The sequence below is a fragment of the Lepidochelys kempii genome, chromosome 14, assembly GCF_965140285.1.
Source record: "Lepidochelys kempii isolate rLepKem1 chromosome 14, rLepKem1.hap1, whole genome shotgun sequence".
NCBI classification, from domain to species: domain Eukaryota; kingdom Metazoa; phylum Chordata; order Testudines; family Cheloniidae; genus Lepidochelys; species Lepidochelys kempii.
Window position 1 is genome coordinate 29291478 of NC_136393.1, and position 19493 is coordinate 29310970.

The following is a 19493-nucleotide window of genomic DNA, read 5'->3' on the forward strand; positions in this document are numbered from 1 at the left end:
GTGTATATAGCTTCTCTTGTGATGTGGCTGAGGGGCTCACTGGCTGTATCAATATGAGTCAGCTCAAATGGGAGATTGAAAATGATGGTGGGGCTCATGGGCTAGGAGCCTGACATCCATGCTCCAGAGAGCCAGGGGATACGGGCAGGTCGGGAACACCTTGCCCAGGAAAAGCCACAGAGACGGGGGATAGGGCAGCCTTTATCTTCTGGAGCACATAGTGGGGGACATGTGGGGTGGGCAGTGCTATATACTGAGCAAGCATACTGGGTCCACCCAGTCCTGCAAAACATAGTTGAGAAGGTCACGGACTTTGATTACACCAGCCAAAACCAGGAACCTCCACCCCCTGTGCCACAAAAGGTGGATTGTGCAACAGGAGTTCAGGAAGGAGGTGTCCACCCTCAGCAGCTGCAACAGATCTGATTGCAGAGACCAACTTGTGTGGCCTGAGGAGATCGCTGTCAATTCACAGAGATTTTGGAGGAGACATCTCAGATGGAGGAAAGCAAGCTGCTGGTCATATCAGAAGACTCAGAGGCAATGGAGGAAGGCATAAGACCTCAAAATTATAAGAAAGGCCCTGTGGGACACCACTATTTACCTCTCACCATTCTGAAACTGACCATTTATTCCTACCATTTGTTTCCCGCTTTTAACCAGTTATTGATCTATGAGAGGACCTTCCCTCTTATCCCATGACTGCTTACTTTGCTTCAGAGCTTTTGGTGAGAGATCTTGTCAAACACTTTCTGAAAGTCCAGGTTCATTATATCCACTGGATCACCCTTGTCCACTTGCTTGTTGACCCCCTCAAAGAATTCTAATAGATTGATGAGGCATGATTTCCTTTTACAAAAACATTTGTCACTCCCAGCTATGTCTATATGAGTTGCAGTCAGATAGCCTGCGACACCCTGGCTTTTAGCAGCCTTAAAGATTACCTCAGGGTGACCCCAACACACTCCTCTCTTAACAAACTGTATTCTCTTCAAGCAAAGTTTCTCATCACATGCTTTCAGCAGTCTTACGAACCAAACTCTTTAGGTCAGGACCACTCTCCCAGAGTCCAACAGCTGTTTTGTCTTCTTAGGTGCGATGCCAGAGACAGACAGGGAGAGGGAGGGGGTGTCTTGGGGTGTTTTCCCCTTTTTATAGTTCTGTCCTCCCTTTGAGAAGAAGCATTTTCAGCTGGGGGCAAGGTGACAGGAAGTCTGTGTGGATGGAAACCATGCTTTTTCTTTGCCAGGATGTAAATTTTTGTCCCACCCCATTTCTTGCCAAAGAATGGCCATTGAGCAGGTAATGGTCCATTAGCCTTGTTTTCACCTTACTGAGGCATCAGCTTGCTCTTTGTCCCTGAGGAACTGGTTTGGCCACTGTGATGGTGCCCCCCGTAAGGCTTTATGGAAATATGCTTATGAATGTGTGTGTGTGTGTGTGTGTGTGTATATATATGCCATAACTGGAATATGTTTTATGCTACATATGCCATGTAACGTATCTCTGTGAAGGTTATGATCTACTGAATCTATTCATCCTATTTGTATGCATGTATCTTTTTTGTATTCAAAGTTATGAATATTGGCTGTGTACTGGCTTGATTTTGAAGTAGACTTACTAGGCATTTGGTCAGCTTCTTGAGAAAGGAATGTGCAAGTTAAATGCCCAGTCAAGAAGCACTTAACAGACAATGGATCTTGAAGATGCCAATCCACATCTGAGCTTTCCCAGGAATGTGGCTTGGCCGGTAAAAAACTCAGTCATACGTGGACATGTGACTTGCCCATGTGACTCCAAAACTCCATTTTGTAGCTGGATTCTACACAGGGGGTGGGGTGTCCACCCACAGGAGAAAGTCTATTTAAACCTCTGGGAGACCCCTCCATTTTGTCTTCATCTGGCTCAAGAGATAGCCTCTGAGCTAAGAAACTGGAACAAAGGACAGTAAGTACAGGGGGTGTGAGTGATTGCTGGAACCAGACTAGAAGGAGACTAGTCTGTAAAAGGAAGCTTACTGGGTGAGGTTTTTATCTGTATTCAGTTTTCTTAGACATAGACTTGCATGTTCTATTTTATTTTGCTTGGTAAGTCACTTTGTTCTGTCTGTCACTACTTGGAACCACTTAAATCCTACTTTCTGTACTTAATAAAATCACTTTTTACTTATTAATTAACCCAGAGTATGTACTAATACCTGGGGGGAGGGGGCAAACAGCTGTGCATATCTCTCTATCAGTGTTACAGAGGGCAAACAATTTATGAGTTTACTCTGTATAAACTTTACACAGGGTAAAATGGATTTATTTAGATTTTGGACCCCATTGGGCGTTGAGCATCTGAGTGTTAAAGGTAGGAACGCTTCTTTAGTTGCTTTCAGCTAAGTCTGCAGCTTTGGGGCACATGGTTCAGACCCTGGGTCTGCGTTGGAGCAGACTGGTGTATCTGGCTCAGCAAGACAGGGTGCTGGAGTCTCAAGCTGGCAGGGAAAGCAGGGGCAGAATTAGTCTTGGCAAATCAGTTGGCAGCCCCAAGGGGATTTTTGTGATCCAACCCATCACAGTGGTGTAGTCAAGCAGGATCTGTGCACAGCTGATTGCTTTGAGATACTGGTAGTGATTTTAAGTGAGTTTTCAGTGTGGTGGCTGGAGAACAGACTTACCTGTAAAACATATTTTTAGTTATGATTGCAGCTTATGTTTATAACTTCACATACAATACTGCTACGTGCATTGATATTATTGATCAGCAAATTATGAGTTTTTAAATGATACCTCACAAGGCATGCCTTGTGTCATCAGTTGTTGGCCGCGTGTGTGTTCTCTCTGTGTGCTGCACCAGCTCTGTGCAGCTAGCTGACACAGGAGACTTTAATCGAACTGCCCAAGAACACCACAGACTCAGGTCATGGGAAGATGCTCAGCCAGGTTTATTGCCAACAAAGCATAGTACTAGTGTCCCTGCTCAATGATTACAGGTACACCAATACATGTATGCCTGTGACAATGGACCAGCTCAGTGAGTGGCAGGAATTTCTGCTCCCTCCTTGGCCAAAGATACCCCTTCTGTCACCCCTCTTTTATACACTGTTACAAACAAGTTATGTATTGCCCCTCTGATGCGATTAGTTCCCACCCTTTACATTCATAGAATCATAGACTTTAAGGTCAGAAGGGACCATTATGATCGTCTAGTCTGACCTCCTGCACAATGCAGGCCTCAGAATCTCACCCACCCATCCTGTAACAAACCCCTGACCTAGGTCTGAGCTGTTGAAGTCCTCAAATCGTGGTTTAAAGACTTCAAGGTGCAGAGAATCCTCCAGCAAGTGACCCATGCCCCATGCTGCAGAGGAAGGCGAAAAATCCTTAGGGCCTCTGCCAATCTGCCCTGGAGGAAAATTGCTTCCTGACCCCAAATATGGCGATCATCTAAACCCTGAGCATATGGGCAAGACTCACCAGCCAGACACCCAGGAAAGAATTCTCTGTACTAACTCAGATCCCACCTTATCTAGCGTCCCATCACAGGCCACTGGGCATATTTACTGCTAATAGTCAAAGATCAATTAATTGCCAAAATTAGGCTATCTCATCATACCATCCCCTCCAAAAACTTATCAAGCTTAGTCTTGAAGCCAGATATGTCTTTTGTCTCCACAGCTCCCCTTGGAAGGCTATTCCAGAACTTCACTCCTCTGATGGTTGGAAACTTTTGTCTAATTTCAAGTCTAAACTTCCTGATGGCCAGTTTATATCCATTTGTTCTTGTGTCCACATTGGTACTGAGCTTAAATAATTCCTCTCCCTCCCTGGTATTTATCCCTCTGATATATTTATAAAAAACAATCATATCTGCCCTCAGCCTTCTTTTGGTTAGGCTAAACAAGCCAAGCTCCTTGAGTCTCCTTTCATAAGACAGGTTTTCCATTCCTCAGATCATCCTAGTAGCCCTTCTCTGCACCTGTTCCAGTTTGAATTCATCCTTCTTAAACATGGGAGGCCAGAATTGCACACAGTAGTCAAGATGAGATCTCAGCAGTGCCTTGTATAATGGTACTAACACCTCCTTATCTCCACTGGAAATACTTCTCCTGATGTATCCCAAGACCGCATTAGCTTTTTTCACGGTCATATCACATTGGCGGCTCATAGTCATCTTGTGGTCAACCAATACTCCTAGGTCCTTCTCCTCTGTTACTTCCAAGTGATGCATCCCCAGTTTATAACAAAAATTCTTGTTCTTAATCCCTAAATGCATGACCTTACACTTTTCACTATTAAATTTCATCCTATTACTATTACTCCAGTTTACAAGGTCATCCAGATCTCCCTGTATGATATCCCGGTCCTTCTTTGTATTAGGAATACCTCCCAGCTTCGTGTCATCTTCAAACTTTATTAGCATATTCCCACTTTTTGTGCCAAGGTCAGTAATAAAAAGATAAAATAAGATTGGTCCCAAAACTGATCCCTGAGGAACTCCACTAGTAACCTCCTGACAGTTCATCTTTCAGTATGACCCGTTGTTGTCTCCCCTTTAACCAGTTCCTTATCCACCTTTCAATTTTCATATTGATCCCCATCTTTTCCAATTGAGCTAATAATTCCCCATGTGGAATCATATCAGATGCCTTATTGAAATCGAGGTAAATTAGATCCACTGCATTTCATTTATCTAAAAAATCTGTTACCTTCTCAAAGAAGGAGATCAGGTTGGTTTGGCACGATCTACCTTTTGTAAAACCATGTTGTATTTTTTCCCATTTACCATTGACCTCAATGTCCTTAACTACTTTTCCCTTCAAAAGTTTTTCCAAGACCTTGCATACTACAGATGCATCTGTAGATTCAATCAAAACATCTCTATCCATTCCCTTGTCATTCTGACCTTATCCTTAGGAGGGGTCAGTGTGTCCCTGTATCATCTTCTGGGAATGTGTTTACACCATAACCTTGTATCTGGGTGTTCTTGTACTATCCTTCTGGAATGTGATTACATGAATACTTAGATAGAATCGTAGAAGTGGTAGGGCCTTGAAGAGGTCATCTAGTCCAGTCCCCTGCACTCATGGCAGGACTAAGTATTATCTAGACCATCCCTGACAGGTGTCTGTCTGACCTGCTCTTAAAAATCTTCAACTCCTTAGTGCCTAGGAGTGCTTGTGTTTTTGTAAAACCAGCCCTGCTTTTGCCAAGTTCATGTATTGGACAGTGAACCTGCAAATAGGCATATTTGTCACAGGGTCTGATTTTTGCTTATAGCCTGGACTCTTGCTAACTTTCCTTTTACAGCAGCAGAGGCACTGGGACATCTGATTGGTAGAGGGCAATAGGGGGAGATCTTAGAGGAGTCACATGACCCTCTTCTGGGAGGGTTACCCTCGCCCCAGAACTCCCCCCGATTGATTAAATCCACTCTCCGGGAGGCCCTCTGCAGCTGGAACCCATCCTGATTGATAGAGGGTGATGGGAGGAGTTCTTAGAGCGGTCACATGACCCACTTCTGGATGGATCACCCCGCCCCAGAACTCATAGAATCATGGAATATCAGGGTTGGAAGGGACCTCAGGAGGTCATCTAATCCAAACCCCCTGCTCAAAGAGGACCAATCCCCAATTTTTGCCCCAGATCCCTAAATGGCCCCCTCAAGGATTGAACTCACAACCCTGGGTTTAGCAGGCCAATGCTCAAACCACTGAGCTATCCCTCCCCCAACTGGTTAAATCTCCTCTCAGGGCGGTCCTACGGGGGAAAAAATCCTGATTGGTAGAGGGTGGTGAGAGGAGTTCCTAGAGGGGTCACATGACACCTTTTGCTTCTGGTCATGTGTCCGTCTTGACCCCAGAAATAATACCCCTTGGGGCAGGGCCTGAGGGGCCAGGCCTGATGGGACGGGGTGGGGGGGGCTGTGTTTGATTGATGGTAGGCCCCTTATACTACTAGCACATCCTACCTGCATGACAGGAGCACCATTCCTCATGCCATATTTCAGGGATCCGTAATGTCCTTAAGGTAGTGGAGTACAACGTTGCTAGCCATTGGAGTCCTTTGAGATCCAGAAGGTGGAGGAATTCTGGCAGAATACCGTCAGGGCCTGCAGCCTTCCCTTTTTTTCATCGCAGCAAGTCCTTCTTTCACTTCCTCAATGTTGGCAGTGGAAGGTTCTCCTCCGGGGATTGATGCAAGTGTTCAGTAAAGTTGTTAGAATCATAGAATATCAGGGTTGAAAGGGACCTCAGGAAGTCATCTAGTCCAACCCCCTGCTCAAAGCAGGGCCAATCCCCAATTTTTGCCCCAGATCCCTAAATGGCCTCCTCAAGGATTGAACTCACAACCCTGGGTTTAGCAGGCCAATGCTCAAACCACTGAGCTATCCCTCCCCCAACAGATACACCTCTCTTCTTGTGTGTTTATCAAGTGGTGGCCAGTACTCTGTGGGATTAGTGGCCCCAAGATGATGTAGTAGTGTCCAGGCTCGACAACTTGAATTTGTAAAATCAAGGTTTTGCATGCACTCAAGCTATCACTGGCATCTTGCTGTGTCAAGGGAGTGTAGCAAGGTTTTTGCGGTGTGAGAGTTCCTGGTCTGCTTGTATTGCTGGAGCAACTCCTGCGTCTCTCTCGTCCAGCAGGGAGTGTGCTTTTTCCAGAAGCCTCAGGGAATGTTCTTCTTTCCTGCTACTTTCAGGAGTCCTGCAAACCGTTGATAGCATTCCAGTCTTGCTAGAATCCTTGCAACAGTTTTCTGAACAGTTTCTTTATACGCAACCCAATCAGCTTTAGCAAAATTCCATCGTACTACCTCTTTTGGAAAGAACACAGGGATTTCAATGCCTACGTGGATCATTATAGGTCTGTGTTGGCTGTTTGGAAATGCCAATTGTCCTTCACATGTTACGATGAGTGTTACCACTTTGGTCTTTAGACATGAATGTTAGGTCCTGATTGTACCCACATTGCCAGCGGCTTGACTGGAATGCTGATTGTTGTTTTAGTTCATAGATTAGTTGTAAGTCTTGTGCAGATATCTAGTCCATGAGATTTTTGCCATCGGTTTCATTTGTTTTATAGCCCCACATAGCGTGGTGACTATTAAAATCACCTGCATAGATGCATGGAATAAGAGTGCTGAGTAGCACTGGTTTTGGCCATCTTGTGCTGGGGGCTTTATAGATGTTGGTAATGTGGAGCTCCCCTACTTTGATAGCTGTGGTAAAGGTGGTCTCCTCTTTGGTTGATGGGATAATATTAAAATCTGTAATGGTGTCCTTGATGTATATTGCCAAGCCATATTTAGGATGATAATGGCTAGTCGTTAGGTTGTATCCATAGATACAGTAGCACCTAGCCTGTTGGTCATTGCCAACATGGGTCTCTTGCAACATGAGGATATCAGTGTTGTAAGTCTTCAGCAAGTTTCCAAGTGTAACAGAGTGTACGTGGGCCTCTCTATCTTCTGCCGCTTCTGCACCCACAAACCACCTTTGCTTTGGTGCAATCACCTGTGTGCTTTATTTACAGTACAAGTTCCTACCACCTTGTAGCTACAGACAGCATCAGGCTTACAGCCTCAGGGACCGCTAGCTTCTGCGGCCAGCAGGGGAGATTGGCCTCTAACTCCCTGACTCCTCCCTTTCCTCCCCCTGGCTTCCTTCCCTCTAGCCTTTATGTAGTCCCTGGCTAACGAGGCTGGCAGCTCTTCCCTATTTGCCACTTGGGCCTGGGCTTGCTCAGCCAACTCCAATTCCCCTTTCCTGATTGGAGCTGGCGTGACAGAGGTCTGGCTCAGGGTTTCCTAGCCAGCACCCTGTCACACATCTCCCCCCTTATGAATCACCAGGTTAGTCAGTCCTTGGCCTCTCTGCCCCCTTCCGGTGGGGTTCGTCCTGGGAAGTCTCTTCCCCCTCTTTTGGACAATCACCTGCATCATCTCTTGGGGTTTCCTTCATACCCCAGGAAGTACACTGGTCGGGGGGTGGATGTCCCCATAGCTCTGCCGCCACCCACAGATCTTCACACCAATCGCATCTTTGTGGGCATCCCTTTTCCTTTATTCCCTTTTCTTTCAGTAGGGGGTCAGGGCCAATCCCAACCTCCTGCTGGACACCCTGAGCCTCGGGTTCTCCCAAGCCACCAAGCAGGGTCCCCATTTCTTCTCCTGGGATCTGTGTTGTGGGGAACTCCAGTTGCCACTTTTCTTCCTCTAAGGGGCTTGGGCTGGCCATCTGCCCCGCACCTCCTTCCCCTCTGTCTACCCTATCTGGGCTCTGATGTCTAGGGTTCTCATACTACTAGGGTTCTCTCGCTACCCCGAGGACCTTGCTCCTCTTCCTCCCCAGGGCTTCTCAGTCTAGGAGTGCCCGCCTCCTCCTTCGGGGGACCTTTCCTTTTCCCTCTGTGGGGAGGGCCCCAGTCCATACCTAACATAACAGGGTATGGTAACCCCTCTACTACCCCGATCCACTTCCATTTAAAGCTGCCCTGCACTTCTAGGGGCACCTGGGCCACCGAGCAGTATCTCCTGTCCCTGTGGATACACTCCAGGGCCATCCGTGCACCTGGAGTCATCCAGTGCTGTTTTATCCGCCCCCTCTGGACAAGCAAGCAGGCTGAAGCTGTATCCACTAGGCCCCTATGGGATTTCCTCCCCACCTGCACCGGGATAGTGGACAGCCCCTGCCCCCTTGCCTGCCCTTCATCATTAGTCCAGCCACAAAATTTGGTCCAGCCACATTCCATATCCAAGCAGTACCACTTTTTATGTCCTGGCCACCCACACTGCCAGCAAACTATCGCGCCGGCTGTAATGGGAGCTCCTCAGGGTTTCTTCTTCCTCTCTGGGCCTTTCCCAGGAAGGAGTTTCTTCCCCAACGCTCTGTCTTTATAGGGTTGGCGCTCCCCTCGGGGAACGTCTGCCTCCGTGTACTCCTCGGTCAGCTTGACTGCTGCATGGACTGTACTTGGCTGATGTTGTCTGACCCAGACTTGGATATTCTCTGGGAGGCCCTGTAGCAAAGTATTACTCTGCCAACAGGCCCACCCAGTCTAGGATGGCCACCCTCACCATCTCATAGTTCCGGGCCTGTTCCTTACACAAGGCCATGTAGGCCACTTGAGCTTCTCCCACCACGTAGGGAGCCAGCCATAGGGCCCAGGTTGCCCTACCCCATCTGGCACCCATGGCTACCCACTCGAACGTACTGGGGAAGGCATCCAGGTCATCTGCCGGGCCCGTTTTACAGAGTCCCAAGGCTGGTGGCCAGGTGCCATCCCCTACCACAGGAGTCACCATTCGTTGCAGGAGTTGCTGCTGCACGCTGACATGCTCTCTCATAAAGTTCTGTAGGCTTTTCTGCTGTTCTGCCTGCCAGGTTAGTAAGGCCTGTCTCTCAGCCTGCTGGGACTGCTGGAAGCCTTGCAGGGTCTTCTGCATCTGTTCCTGCTGTTTTACAAGCCATTGCAGGGTCTCCTCCATCTCTAGGCTGCCAACCACGTCCGTTGGCTCAGGATCCCAGACAAGCCCCCACATGTAACATGGCACAGGTGGGCCTCTCTATCTTCTGCTGCTTCGGCAACCACAAACCAATCGACACAGGTTTAGGATTAGTCCCTTCCTGGTCATAACTCTCCACACTAGTAGCAGGTAAAGCACAGGGCATACCTTCATACTTCATGTCTGACTGGTTCATGGTATTAACTTGATTTGAATAAAGCTTTAATGTCACCCCCAGTTAAAAGATCTGTAGGCAATACATTCCTTACACCAATTATAACTTCATGTTTACTACCATTCCATTCCAGGTGGGTTCTGGCTAAAGGCACACTCACAGTAAACTCATAAAAGGATTACAAAATTTTGCACTCTTATCTGGTAAATAATCTTCCTCTTTTGACAAGATCTGCTTGAACTAGAATGATGTTAGAAGCTGTAACTTGCCCTAAACAGCTTTTACCATTGATTTTTACACTCTTTAGGAATTTCCTATTGCTACCCCCATACATAGCATTGGCACAATTTATGGTTACCTCCTCCTGAGCTCACAGTAACAGCATTTACATAAAAGGTGGCAGTGTTGGGGTATATTTGGTTACCCTCTTTCTAGTCAAAGTCCTTTAGCAGATTTTTCAGTGCTTGATCAGTGGCTTTCTTCTTAAAGGATAAAGCCTTTTGGGAGCACAAATCTTCCAGGGTTTTTCTGTCAGGACCCTCATATGATCGTTGCTCACTCATTGTAATTACTCTTCAACCACCAAAACTCTCAATGTAAAATTTCAAATGTTTGACTAGTTTGGGTTCTGATCCAAAGTTTAATTGACCTGGTTCCATGGATTTTACCAAAACTTTGCCTCCGTGGGTCACAACTGAGAATACCAAATTCAGGACAAACTGCTAAGCAATAGGGCAGACACACCCCAAAACTGGTGATTATTCTTCCATAAGATATACCAAACCAGCAACGAAAATAAACTTCTGTCTCACCACACTGGCTAACAAGAAGTCAGAAAGGCAGCCTCCTTGGGTATTCCAGTCCTTATTTCAACACCCAAACGCTAGACTTAATGATGAGTGGCTATTTAAAACCAATTTAATCAACCAAGGGATTCTTCCAATCCCAAAGGACCAGCCATGTACCCAGCTCAATATATAACTCAGATGTTACCCAATAATCACATTGTTGCCAATCCTTTAGTATCTAATTATCTAAAGGTTTATTTATAAGAGAAGAGAAAGAGGAGAGAGTTAAAATCAGTTAAAGGAATCAAATACATACACACATTGCAAAGTTTTTGTATCAGGTTTGAAGCAGTGATGACATAAACTACTGGCTTGTTAAGTCTCTGCTTCCTTCTAAAAGATTGGAAGGTCCTCAGTCCTTTGGTTAGAATGCTCCCATTAGTATAAGCGTGTAGTCCAGAGATCAGAGCAGGAAAGCGGAAAAATGAAGATGTTCCTAGGGCCTTTTGTAGTTTCTGCCATGTGGAGTGACACTCATTGTTCCAAGAAAAGCCCCCAGCATAGTTAGTTGAAAAGTACAGGCACAAGATGGAATTTAGTGACACATGAGCTGGTCACATGCTCTTGCATACTTCGATGCGTCATGGCAGGCATTACCCATAGTCTGGCTGAAACGTCCACAGGAAAGTCCATCAAGTGCGGATGAGCTTTTTCCATGGTTTTTGTTGATTGGCCATCAACCAGAATACTCTATTCACAATATGCAGGCTAGACTAGATGTAAACTACCTTGTGGGTACAAAAACAAGAGCAAACACATTTGAAATAGAGATACATAGGCAATATTCATAACTTGAGATACAAAAATGATATACACATACAAACAGGATAATCATAGTCAGCAAATCATAACTTTTCCATTGACACCTCACATGACATACTTTGCACAAGATTTGTTCCAGTTGTATAACAGTGGTAGCAAGAATGATTTACATGGTCATATTTTAATCATATAATGGCACAGGGGGACCTTCCCAAGACTAAATGATGGTCCAAGACAGTGCTCCCTCTAATTTTTTACATCCATGTGCAGAATGAATTTTGTTATGTGCACCAATATGGATTTCATATTGGTGCACATAACAAAATTCATGTGGTGGGTTGGGGCCAAGGGGTTTGGAGTGTGGGAGGGGGCTCAGGGCTGGGGCAGAGTGTTGGGGTGTGGGGGGATGAGGGCTCTGTCTGGGAGTGCGGGCTCTGGGATGGGGCTGGGGATGAGAGGTTTGGGGTACAGGCTGCCCTGGGGCTGCGGTGGGGAGAGAGGACTCCCCCCAGCCCTCTCTCGCTGCAGCAGCTCGGGGGGAGAGTCGCCTCTCCCCAACTGCAGCAGCTCTGGCAGGTCTGGGCTGGGCTGAGGGAGGGGCTCCTCTCCCCAGCCGTGGCAAGTCTGGGGCAGGTCCGTGCTGGGGCCAGCAGGGAGGGACGCCTCTCCCCTCTGCAGTCCATGCGCAGGGCTTAATAGGCAGCTGCGCACCATGCAGCTTAGAGGGAACTTAGGTCTGAGAAGGGGTCTGGCTGAATGTGTGAGGAATGGGCCCACAAGGTATGAAAATGTGAAAAGTAGATTCTGTCCAACCAAGAGGGGTGTGACTGAGCCACCTGCACCCAGACAAAGGTGAAGGAGGTGGGGGACTGGGCACCCGAGGAAGGTTGGGAAACAACACAAAGAGGCTGCTGCTGCTGCTGGCAGAGTAGGACCAAAGCAGTTGAGGGGGAGCTCAGCTGCAGCAATAGCCACACACACTCCTGGAGGATCAGCACAGCCAAACGCCACTATGGCCAGCTGCGGGAGCAGCAGCTATTGTGGGCAGCTGGAGGGTCCCACCCAGGCACAGGCAGTAAGGCGTTCAGGACTTTGGAGTAAAGGGAGGATCTGAAGCAGCCAGCCAAGGATTCACCTCGTTCCTCAGACAGCTTCCTCTCTCTCCTTCTGGTTTAAGTAGTGCATCCGAGCCAAGGAGTGGGGCTAGCTTCCCCCCCAAGTCAGAAGAGAGCCCCTGGGAGCTAGAACTCTGCTAACTCCTTTCTCTGCGAGCTCTAAGTGGTCTGCCAGGCGGCAGCTGCAGTATGAGCACTGCCTGAGGGCCTCGGTTTCAGACCTACAAGCCCTCATAGGAGCTCACATTTTAAGTAATGTGTTCTGGCCTGTGATGCGGTGCATGGAATGGGCCGTGATGGAGATTCAGTTGTATCCTAGAGTGTAGCAGAATGCTCAACTTCCCTGGGGCACAAGCTGGGGCATTCCCAAGGCAGAGGCGATGCACCTTTACTCCAGATGAGTGTGTCATGGGATCTTGTACAATCTATAGCCCAGTCTCTGTAAGATGGGAGAGGAGCCTCTCTGGGTGGGCGACTCAGATCCTGGGTCTGGAAGTAGTAATAGGACTGATGTTAATGAACAAAATCAACACTTGATTAATTGTTTCCCAAGTAGGATTTCCAATTTCCAAACCTAATGTGATATCTTGGGTGGAGCGAGGTGAGGAGCTGTGGGTCCCGGATCTCCAGGGCTCTGAGGAAGGGGAGATCATCAGCGACACCCACACAGGTGAGGAATCAGCTACACTGACTCAAACCTCATAGCAGATGTCACTTCTGCATTTTCATCAAGTGTATGTGACCCTTCAGCCTGTCTTCATCTCTAGTGAGAGGATGTGAAGGAAAGATGGATTCTCTCCTCTGGGGAGGGGTTTTGAGGAAGGAGAATGAACTCAGCTCATGATATTTCAATCTCCCCAGCCGTTATTTGTGTGTGTTCCCCCCTTTTCCTGTTCCCCTTTCAGAGTTTTCCTTTCCCTCAAGCACAGAGAATGACTCCTTTCTGGATTATCTCTCTATCCCACAGGGGAGGGGACAGTGAATGAGAACAGTGAGGAAAGTCTTCAGCAGGAAGGTCCTGAGCAAGTGGCACTGTGTGGGATGTTATGGGGAAGATCTGAAGAGCGTGTTTCCCAGAGTCCTGAGCAGGGAGAAACCTTCGAGAGTCAGCACAGGCCACAAAGACAGCAGGGAAACCATCTAGGGGAGGGACGGAGTACATCCTCTCACAGGAGCAGAGGGGTGAAAAGAAACAAAGAAACCAATCAACAGAAAATCCCCCATGAAGAGGGACACTACACTTGCAGTGATTACAGGAAAAGCTTCCGTCAGCACTCAAGTCTTGAACATCAGAGAACCCACACAGGAGAGAAGCCCTTCAACTGCTCTGACTGTGGGAAAAGCTTCAGTTGGAACTCATACCTTATTAAACATCAGAGACGACATACAAGAGAGACACCCTATAACTGCCCTGACTGTGAGAAAAGCTTCAGTCAGAGCTCAGACCTTGTTAGACATAGGAGAATCCACACAGGAGAGAAACCCTATAACTGCCCTGACTGCAGGAAAAGCTTCAGTCAGATCTCAGACCTTGTTAGACATAGGAGAATCCACACAGGCGAGAACCCCTTCAACTGCTCTGACTGTGGGAAAAGCTTTAGTCGGCGCTCAAATCTTAACAGTCATCGTACAATCCACACAGGAAAGAAACCGTATAACTGCTCTGACTGCAGGAAAAGGTTCACGCGGCGGTCATACCTTATTAAACATCAGATAATACATACAAGAGAGACACCCTATAACTGCCCTGACTGTGGGAAAAGGTTCAGTCGAAACTCATACCTTATTAAACATCAGATAATACATACAAGAGAGACACCCTATAACTGCGGGAAAAGCTTCAGTCAGAGTTCAGACCTTGTTAGACATAGGAGAACCCACACAGGAGAGAAACCCTGTAACTGCTCTGACTGCGGGAAAAGCTTCAGTGAAAGCTCACACCTTATTGCACATCAGAAAATTCACACAAGACAGAAACCCTATAACCTAAGTTCCCTCTAAACTGCACAGCAGGCTATCAAGGGCTGCCCAGGTGGGGAGAGATGCTTCTCCCCTGGCCCCAACCCGGAGCTATTGGGGATGGGGAGAGGTGCCTCTCCTCCGGACCCATAGCTATCGTGGATGGGGAGACACGGAGAGGTGCTTTCCCCTGACCCCAGGCTGGTGTGGTGAGAGAGGGCTGGGGGGAGTCTTTTCTCCTTGGGGCAGCCTGCACCCCAAACCCCTCATCCCCAGCCCCACACCCCCAACTAGAGCCCTCACCCCCTATACCCCAACCCTCTGCCCCAGCTCTGAGCCCCCTCCCACACCTTGAACCCCTCATCCCTGGCCCCACCCCGAAGTCCTCACCCCCCCATACCCCAACTCTCTGCCCTAACTCTGAGCCCCGTCCTGCATCCCAAACCCCTCATCCACGGCCCCACCCTAGAGCCCACACCTCCAACCAGATTCCTCACCCCCATGCACCACAACTCTCTGCCCCAGCCCTGAGCAACCCACACACACACTCTGAACCCCTTGGGCCCCACCCCCGCCACACATCACCTCCATATTGGTGAACATAACAAAATTAATTCCGTACATGGATGTAAAATAAAAGAAGAAATATTGCCAATAGCTGCTCTGACTGCGGAACAAGGTTCAATCAGAGCTGATACCTTATTGAACATCAGAGAACGCACACAGGCGAGAAGCCCTTTAACTGCCTCGATATTGGGAAAAGGTTCAGTCAACGCTTAAATCTTAACAGACATTGTATAATCCAACCAGGAGAAAAACCCTTCAGCTGCTCTGACTGCGAGAGAAGCTTCAGTGAACACTCACACCTCATTTTACAACAGAGAATTCATATAGGACAGAAACCCTATAACTACTCTGATTGCAGGCAAAGGTTCAGTCAAAGCTCAGACCTTGTTAGACATACGAGAATTCACACACGAGTGAAACCCTATAACTAGATATAGGAGGAGTGGTAGATACGCTGGAGGGTAAGAATAGGATACAGAGGGACATAGACAAATTGGAGGATTGGGCCAAAAGAAATCTGATGAGGTTCAACAAGGACAAGTGCAGAGTCCTGCACTTAGGACAGAAGAATCCAATGCACCGCTACAGACTAGGGACCGAATGGCTAGGCAGCAGTTCTGCAGAGAAGGACCTAGGAGTTACAGTGGACGAGAAGCGGGATATGAGTCAACAGTGTGCCCTTGTTGCCAAGAAGGCCAATGGCATTTTGGGATGTATAAGTAGGGGCATTGCCAACAGATCGAGGGATGTAATCATTCCCCTCTATTCAACATTGGTGAGGCCTCATCTGGAGTACTGTGTCCAGTTTTGGGCCCCACACTACAAGAAGGATGTGGATAAATTGGAGAGAGTCCAGCGAAGGGCAACAAAAATGATTAGGGGTCTGGAACACATGACTTATGAGGAGAGGCTGAGGGAACTGGGATTGTTTAGTCTACGGAAGAGAAGAATGAGGGGAGATTTGATAGCTGCTTTTAACTACCTGAAAGGTGGATCCAAAGAGGATGGATCTAGACTATTCTCAGTGATAGCAGATGACAGGACAAGGAGTAATGGTCTCAAGTTGCAGTGGGGGCGATTTAGGTTGGATATTAGGAAAAACTTTTTCACTAGGAGGGTGGTGAAACACTGGAATGCGTTACCTAGGGAGGTGGTGGAATCTCCTTCCTTACATATTTTTAAGGTCAGGCTTGACAAAGCCCTGGCTGGGATGATTTAGCTGGGGATTGGTCCTGATTTGAGCAGGGGGTTGGACTAGATGACCTCCAGAGGTCCCTTCCAACTCTGATATTCTATGATTCTATGAACTGCCCTGACTACAGGAAAAGCTTCAGTCAGAGCTCTGACCTTGTTAGACATAGGAGAATCCACACAAGAGAGAAACACTTCTACTGCTCTGACTGTGGGAAAAGCTTCACTCAGTGCTCAAGCCTTATTGAACATCAGAGAACCCACACAAAAGAGAGAGCCTACAGATGCATTGCAAGCAGAAAAAGCTTCAGCCAGTGCTCATACATTCTATCACATCAGAGAACCTAAAGGTGAGAAAGACCCTATGAATTGCCAAGTGCAGGAAAAGCCTCAGTTGGAGGTCAATCCTGTTGCCCACCAGAGAATCCACACAGGGAAGAAGTTTTTAAATGCCCTGAATTTAGGAAATGTTCAGTGAGAGCTCAGCCCCTAATAAACCTCAGAGAACCTACAGGGAAGAGTGCCCTGAGTGCGGGAAAGCCTTCTAGCACAACTCATCCCTCACGAGATGTCTGAGAATCCACCCAGGACACATACCGTAAAAGTGTGCTGGCTAGGGATGAGCCAAATGAATAACATTTTTTCGTATTCTGACAAATATCAGAGGCCATGTAGTGAGGACAAGTTGCAGTGGGGAAAGTCTAGGTTGGATATTAGGAAACACTATTTCACTAGGAGGGTAGTGAAGCACTGGAATGTGTTACCTAGGGAGGTTGTGGAATCTCCATCCTTATTGTTTTTCAAGGCCCAGCTTGACAAATCCTTGGCTGGGATGATTTAGTTGGTGTTGGTCCTGCTTTGAGAGGGGATTGGACTAGATGGCCTCCTGAGGTCTCTTCCAACCCTAATCTTCTATGATTCTATGACATGCAACCTTATTAAAGCAGAGAATGAAATCTCCTCTCTAGAACAGAGCCATGCAGAACAAGAGGCTGAGATAAGATTCCAACATTATGATGGGACTTGATTATGACTTGCTGGGAAATTTGAATGTTTTGTGTTCAGCCACTTCATTTAAGTTTGATGTTATACACCTAACCCCCTCTTTTTCTTGTCTGCTGTGACTTCTCATTCATCCCTGATAGTGTTTTTAGGCTGGAATCCACCAAAGGACTTAAGCCTTGTGACACTGAGTGTTGCAAATGCCTAACTTTTGGGTACCTTGAATATCAGAGAAACAGTTGTGGGATCCACAAAGACTGAGTTATGTGACCAAGCCCCTTATAAAATGAATGAGGAGAGAGGGGTGCCTTAGAATAGAATCCCCAAATCCCCACACATTACATGGGGAGCCATGTAAGGTAGCCAGTTAAGCATGCTGATGAGAGTGGTATGTCCTAAGCCCTGACCCTTTTATGGGAATAGGCGCATATCTCTGCTTGCAATTCATGAGTCATGGAAGTGAGACGATGCTCTGATGATAGAACTCAGTTCAGTAGATGTTTTCAGAGGCTGCCTAACTCTGCGGTGCAGGAATCTCCTACATAAGCTTTTGCTCAGAGGTTAGGGTACTCACCCAAGATGTGGGAGACCAGGTCCCCTCCCCGCCTACTTAATCCAAGGGTTTAGAACAGGGTTCTGCCACGTCTCAGGGGAGTGCCCTGGCCTCTCAGCTCTCAGATATTCTGATGTGGGTGTCTCAATCTGTCCTAGAACCAAGAGTCATTTGCTCAAGACAGAGAGTGAAAATGACTCTATAGACTGGTGGTTAGGGCACCCATGTGTGAGGTGGATATCCCTGAGTCCAGTCCCTGTGCTCCAATGACTCTCTAAGTGTCCCTGAAGACAAAATCCTACATCCTGCCACGAAGAAGAAGATTACAGAAATTTCAGCTGCTAAAATGTTCACAAATGTTTAAGAAATCAATTGTTGTTGCTCAAATTCCATAGGGAATTTCTGTGCTTAAGAGAAGTTGGAATTTGGCCTTGGAGAAGATAGTTATTGCTTTCCTAGAACACTGAACCCATTGGAGTTCAGTTCTGTTCTGTAAAACCGGACTCTTGGGCTGGTAGGTGCTGTTAACTGAAAAGTACCCAAGTCATATAAACCCAGCAACTTCCATCCAACTATGAAAAAGATCCTAATTTCAAATGGTACAAAAGAAAAGAATTAGAAATAGTAAAAGTAGTACAGCCTTAAAAGTGCTTCAGATTGGGGAAAATTCTTCGAAACACAAACTGGAATGGGTTATAGGATTTCAATGTGACACCATTGTAACTAAAACTGACTTTGTGCTGTTTTAAACTGCATGCTTTCACATGTAACTTCCACATCCTGGCTAAACACCCTAACTACAGGGTTAAAAGTTATGAGGGAAATATCTCCTTTCACGTTCTCCCAGACTCCTGGCTGTTTTGTGTGGAGTGAGGGAGCCTCTGATCATGCCTACCAGATTGGGCCTCTGCCTACCTTCCCTTGGTTTGTGAATTGTACTGGGGCTTAGAGTAGAAAAAAGGGCTTGGTTGCCTAGAGTGAGGCAGTCGGGTGCATGCCCAGAAGTAGGAGCACAGGCATCTAGAAGACTTTTACTGCAAAAAGTGAGTGAGTTTAAGAGCCTACAGGGATAGACGACAAGTAAATGGAAGTGTTGTAATCACAGGGGTGCCTAGAAAGGTGCCTAAGAACCTTTTGTGAATCCTGCCTCCCCTTAGTACAATTGATACATACAGATGCAGAGATGGGCTCTGTTAGGTTGTCAATGTGATGTCCTGACTTGCCTCTGGGCACTGAGGCAGGAGAATGGTTTATTTGCGACTTTCTTGCTTTGAACCAGGAAGAATTGGTGATTCATGTACTCCAACTTTTGTATGCATTATTCTAACCATTTTCAGCTAGAGACATGTCTAAATGCTGTTGCATTTCAAGCTGTAGTAATCATATGACTGTGAATTTCATTTAAGAATCATGCTTAGCCTAAGAATGCTTCCTTCTTAAGACAAAATAAGAGAAGTATTAATGATTTTGCTAGATTTTGTTAAGTTGACACTGATTTAAATTCCATTGTCCCATCCACCCTATCTAGTTTTGTCCAATTTTGTTTTTTGTTCAAAAGTTTTAATATCAAGTCAAATTATAGTTTTAAATTGAGTTACTTCATTGAATTTGCAAAAAGAAAAGGAGTACTTGTGGCACCTTAGAGACTAACCAATTTATTTGAGCATAAGCTTTCGTGAGCTACAGCTCACTTCATCGGATGCATACTGTGGAAAATACAGAAGATGTTTTTATACACACAGACCATGAAAAAATGGGTGTTTATCACTACAAAAGGTTTTCTCTCCCCCTACCCCACTCTCCTGCTGGTAATAACTTCTCTAAAG

At 46.8% G+C, this 19493-nt stretch overlaps 1 protein-coding gene across 1 annotated transcript in view; it reads left to right on the plus strand.

The window, feature by feature from the left end:
* Positions 1-19191, plus strand: part of LOC140898231 (uncharacterized) — a 62133-nt gene extending 42942 nt beyond the window's left edge. The window contains exon 5 of the mRNA XM_078848842.1: positions 13684-19191. Within this exon, the coding sequence (XP_078704968.1) occupies positions 13684-14396 (713 nt within the window). The 3' untranslated portion in view covers positions 14397-19191. The remainder of the gene's footprint in view (positions 1-13683) is intronic.
* The last annotated feature ends 302 nt before the right edge of the window (positions 19192-19493 follow it).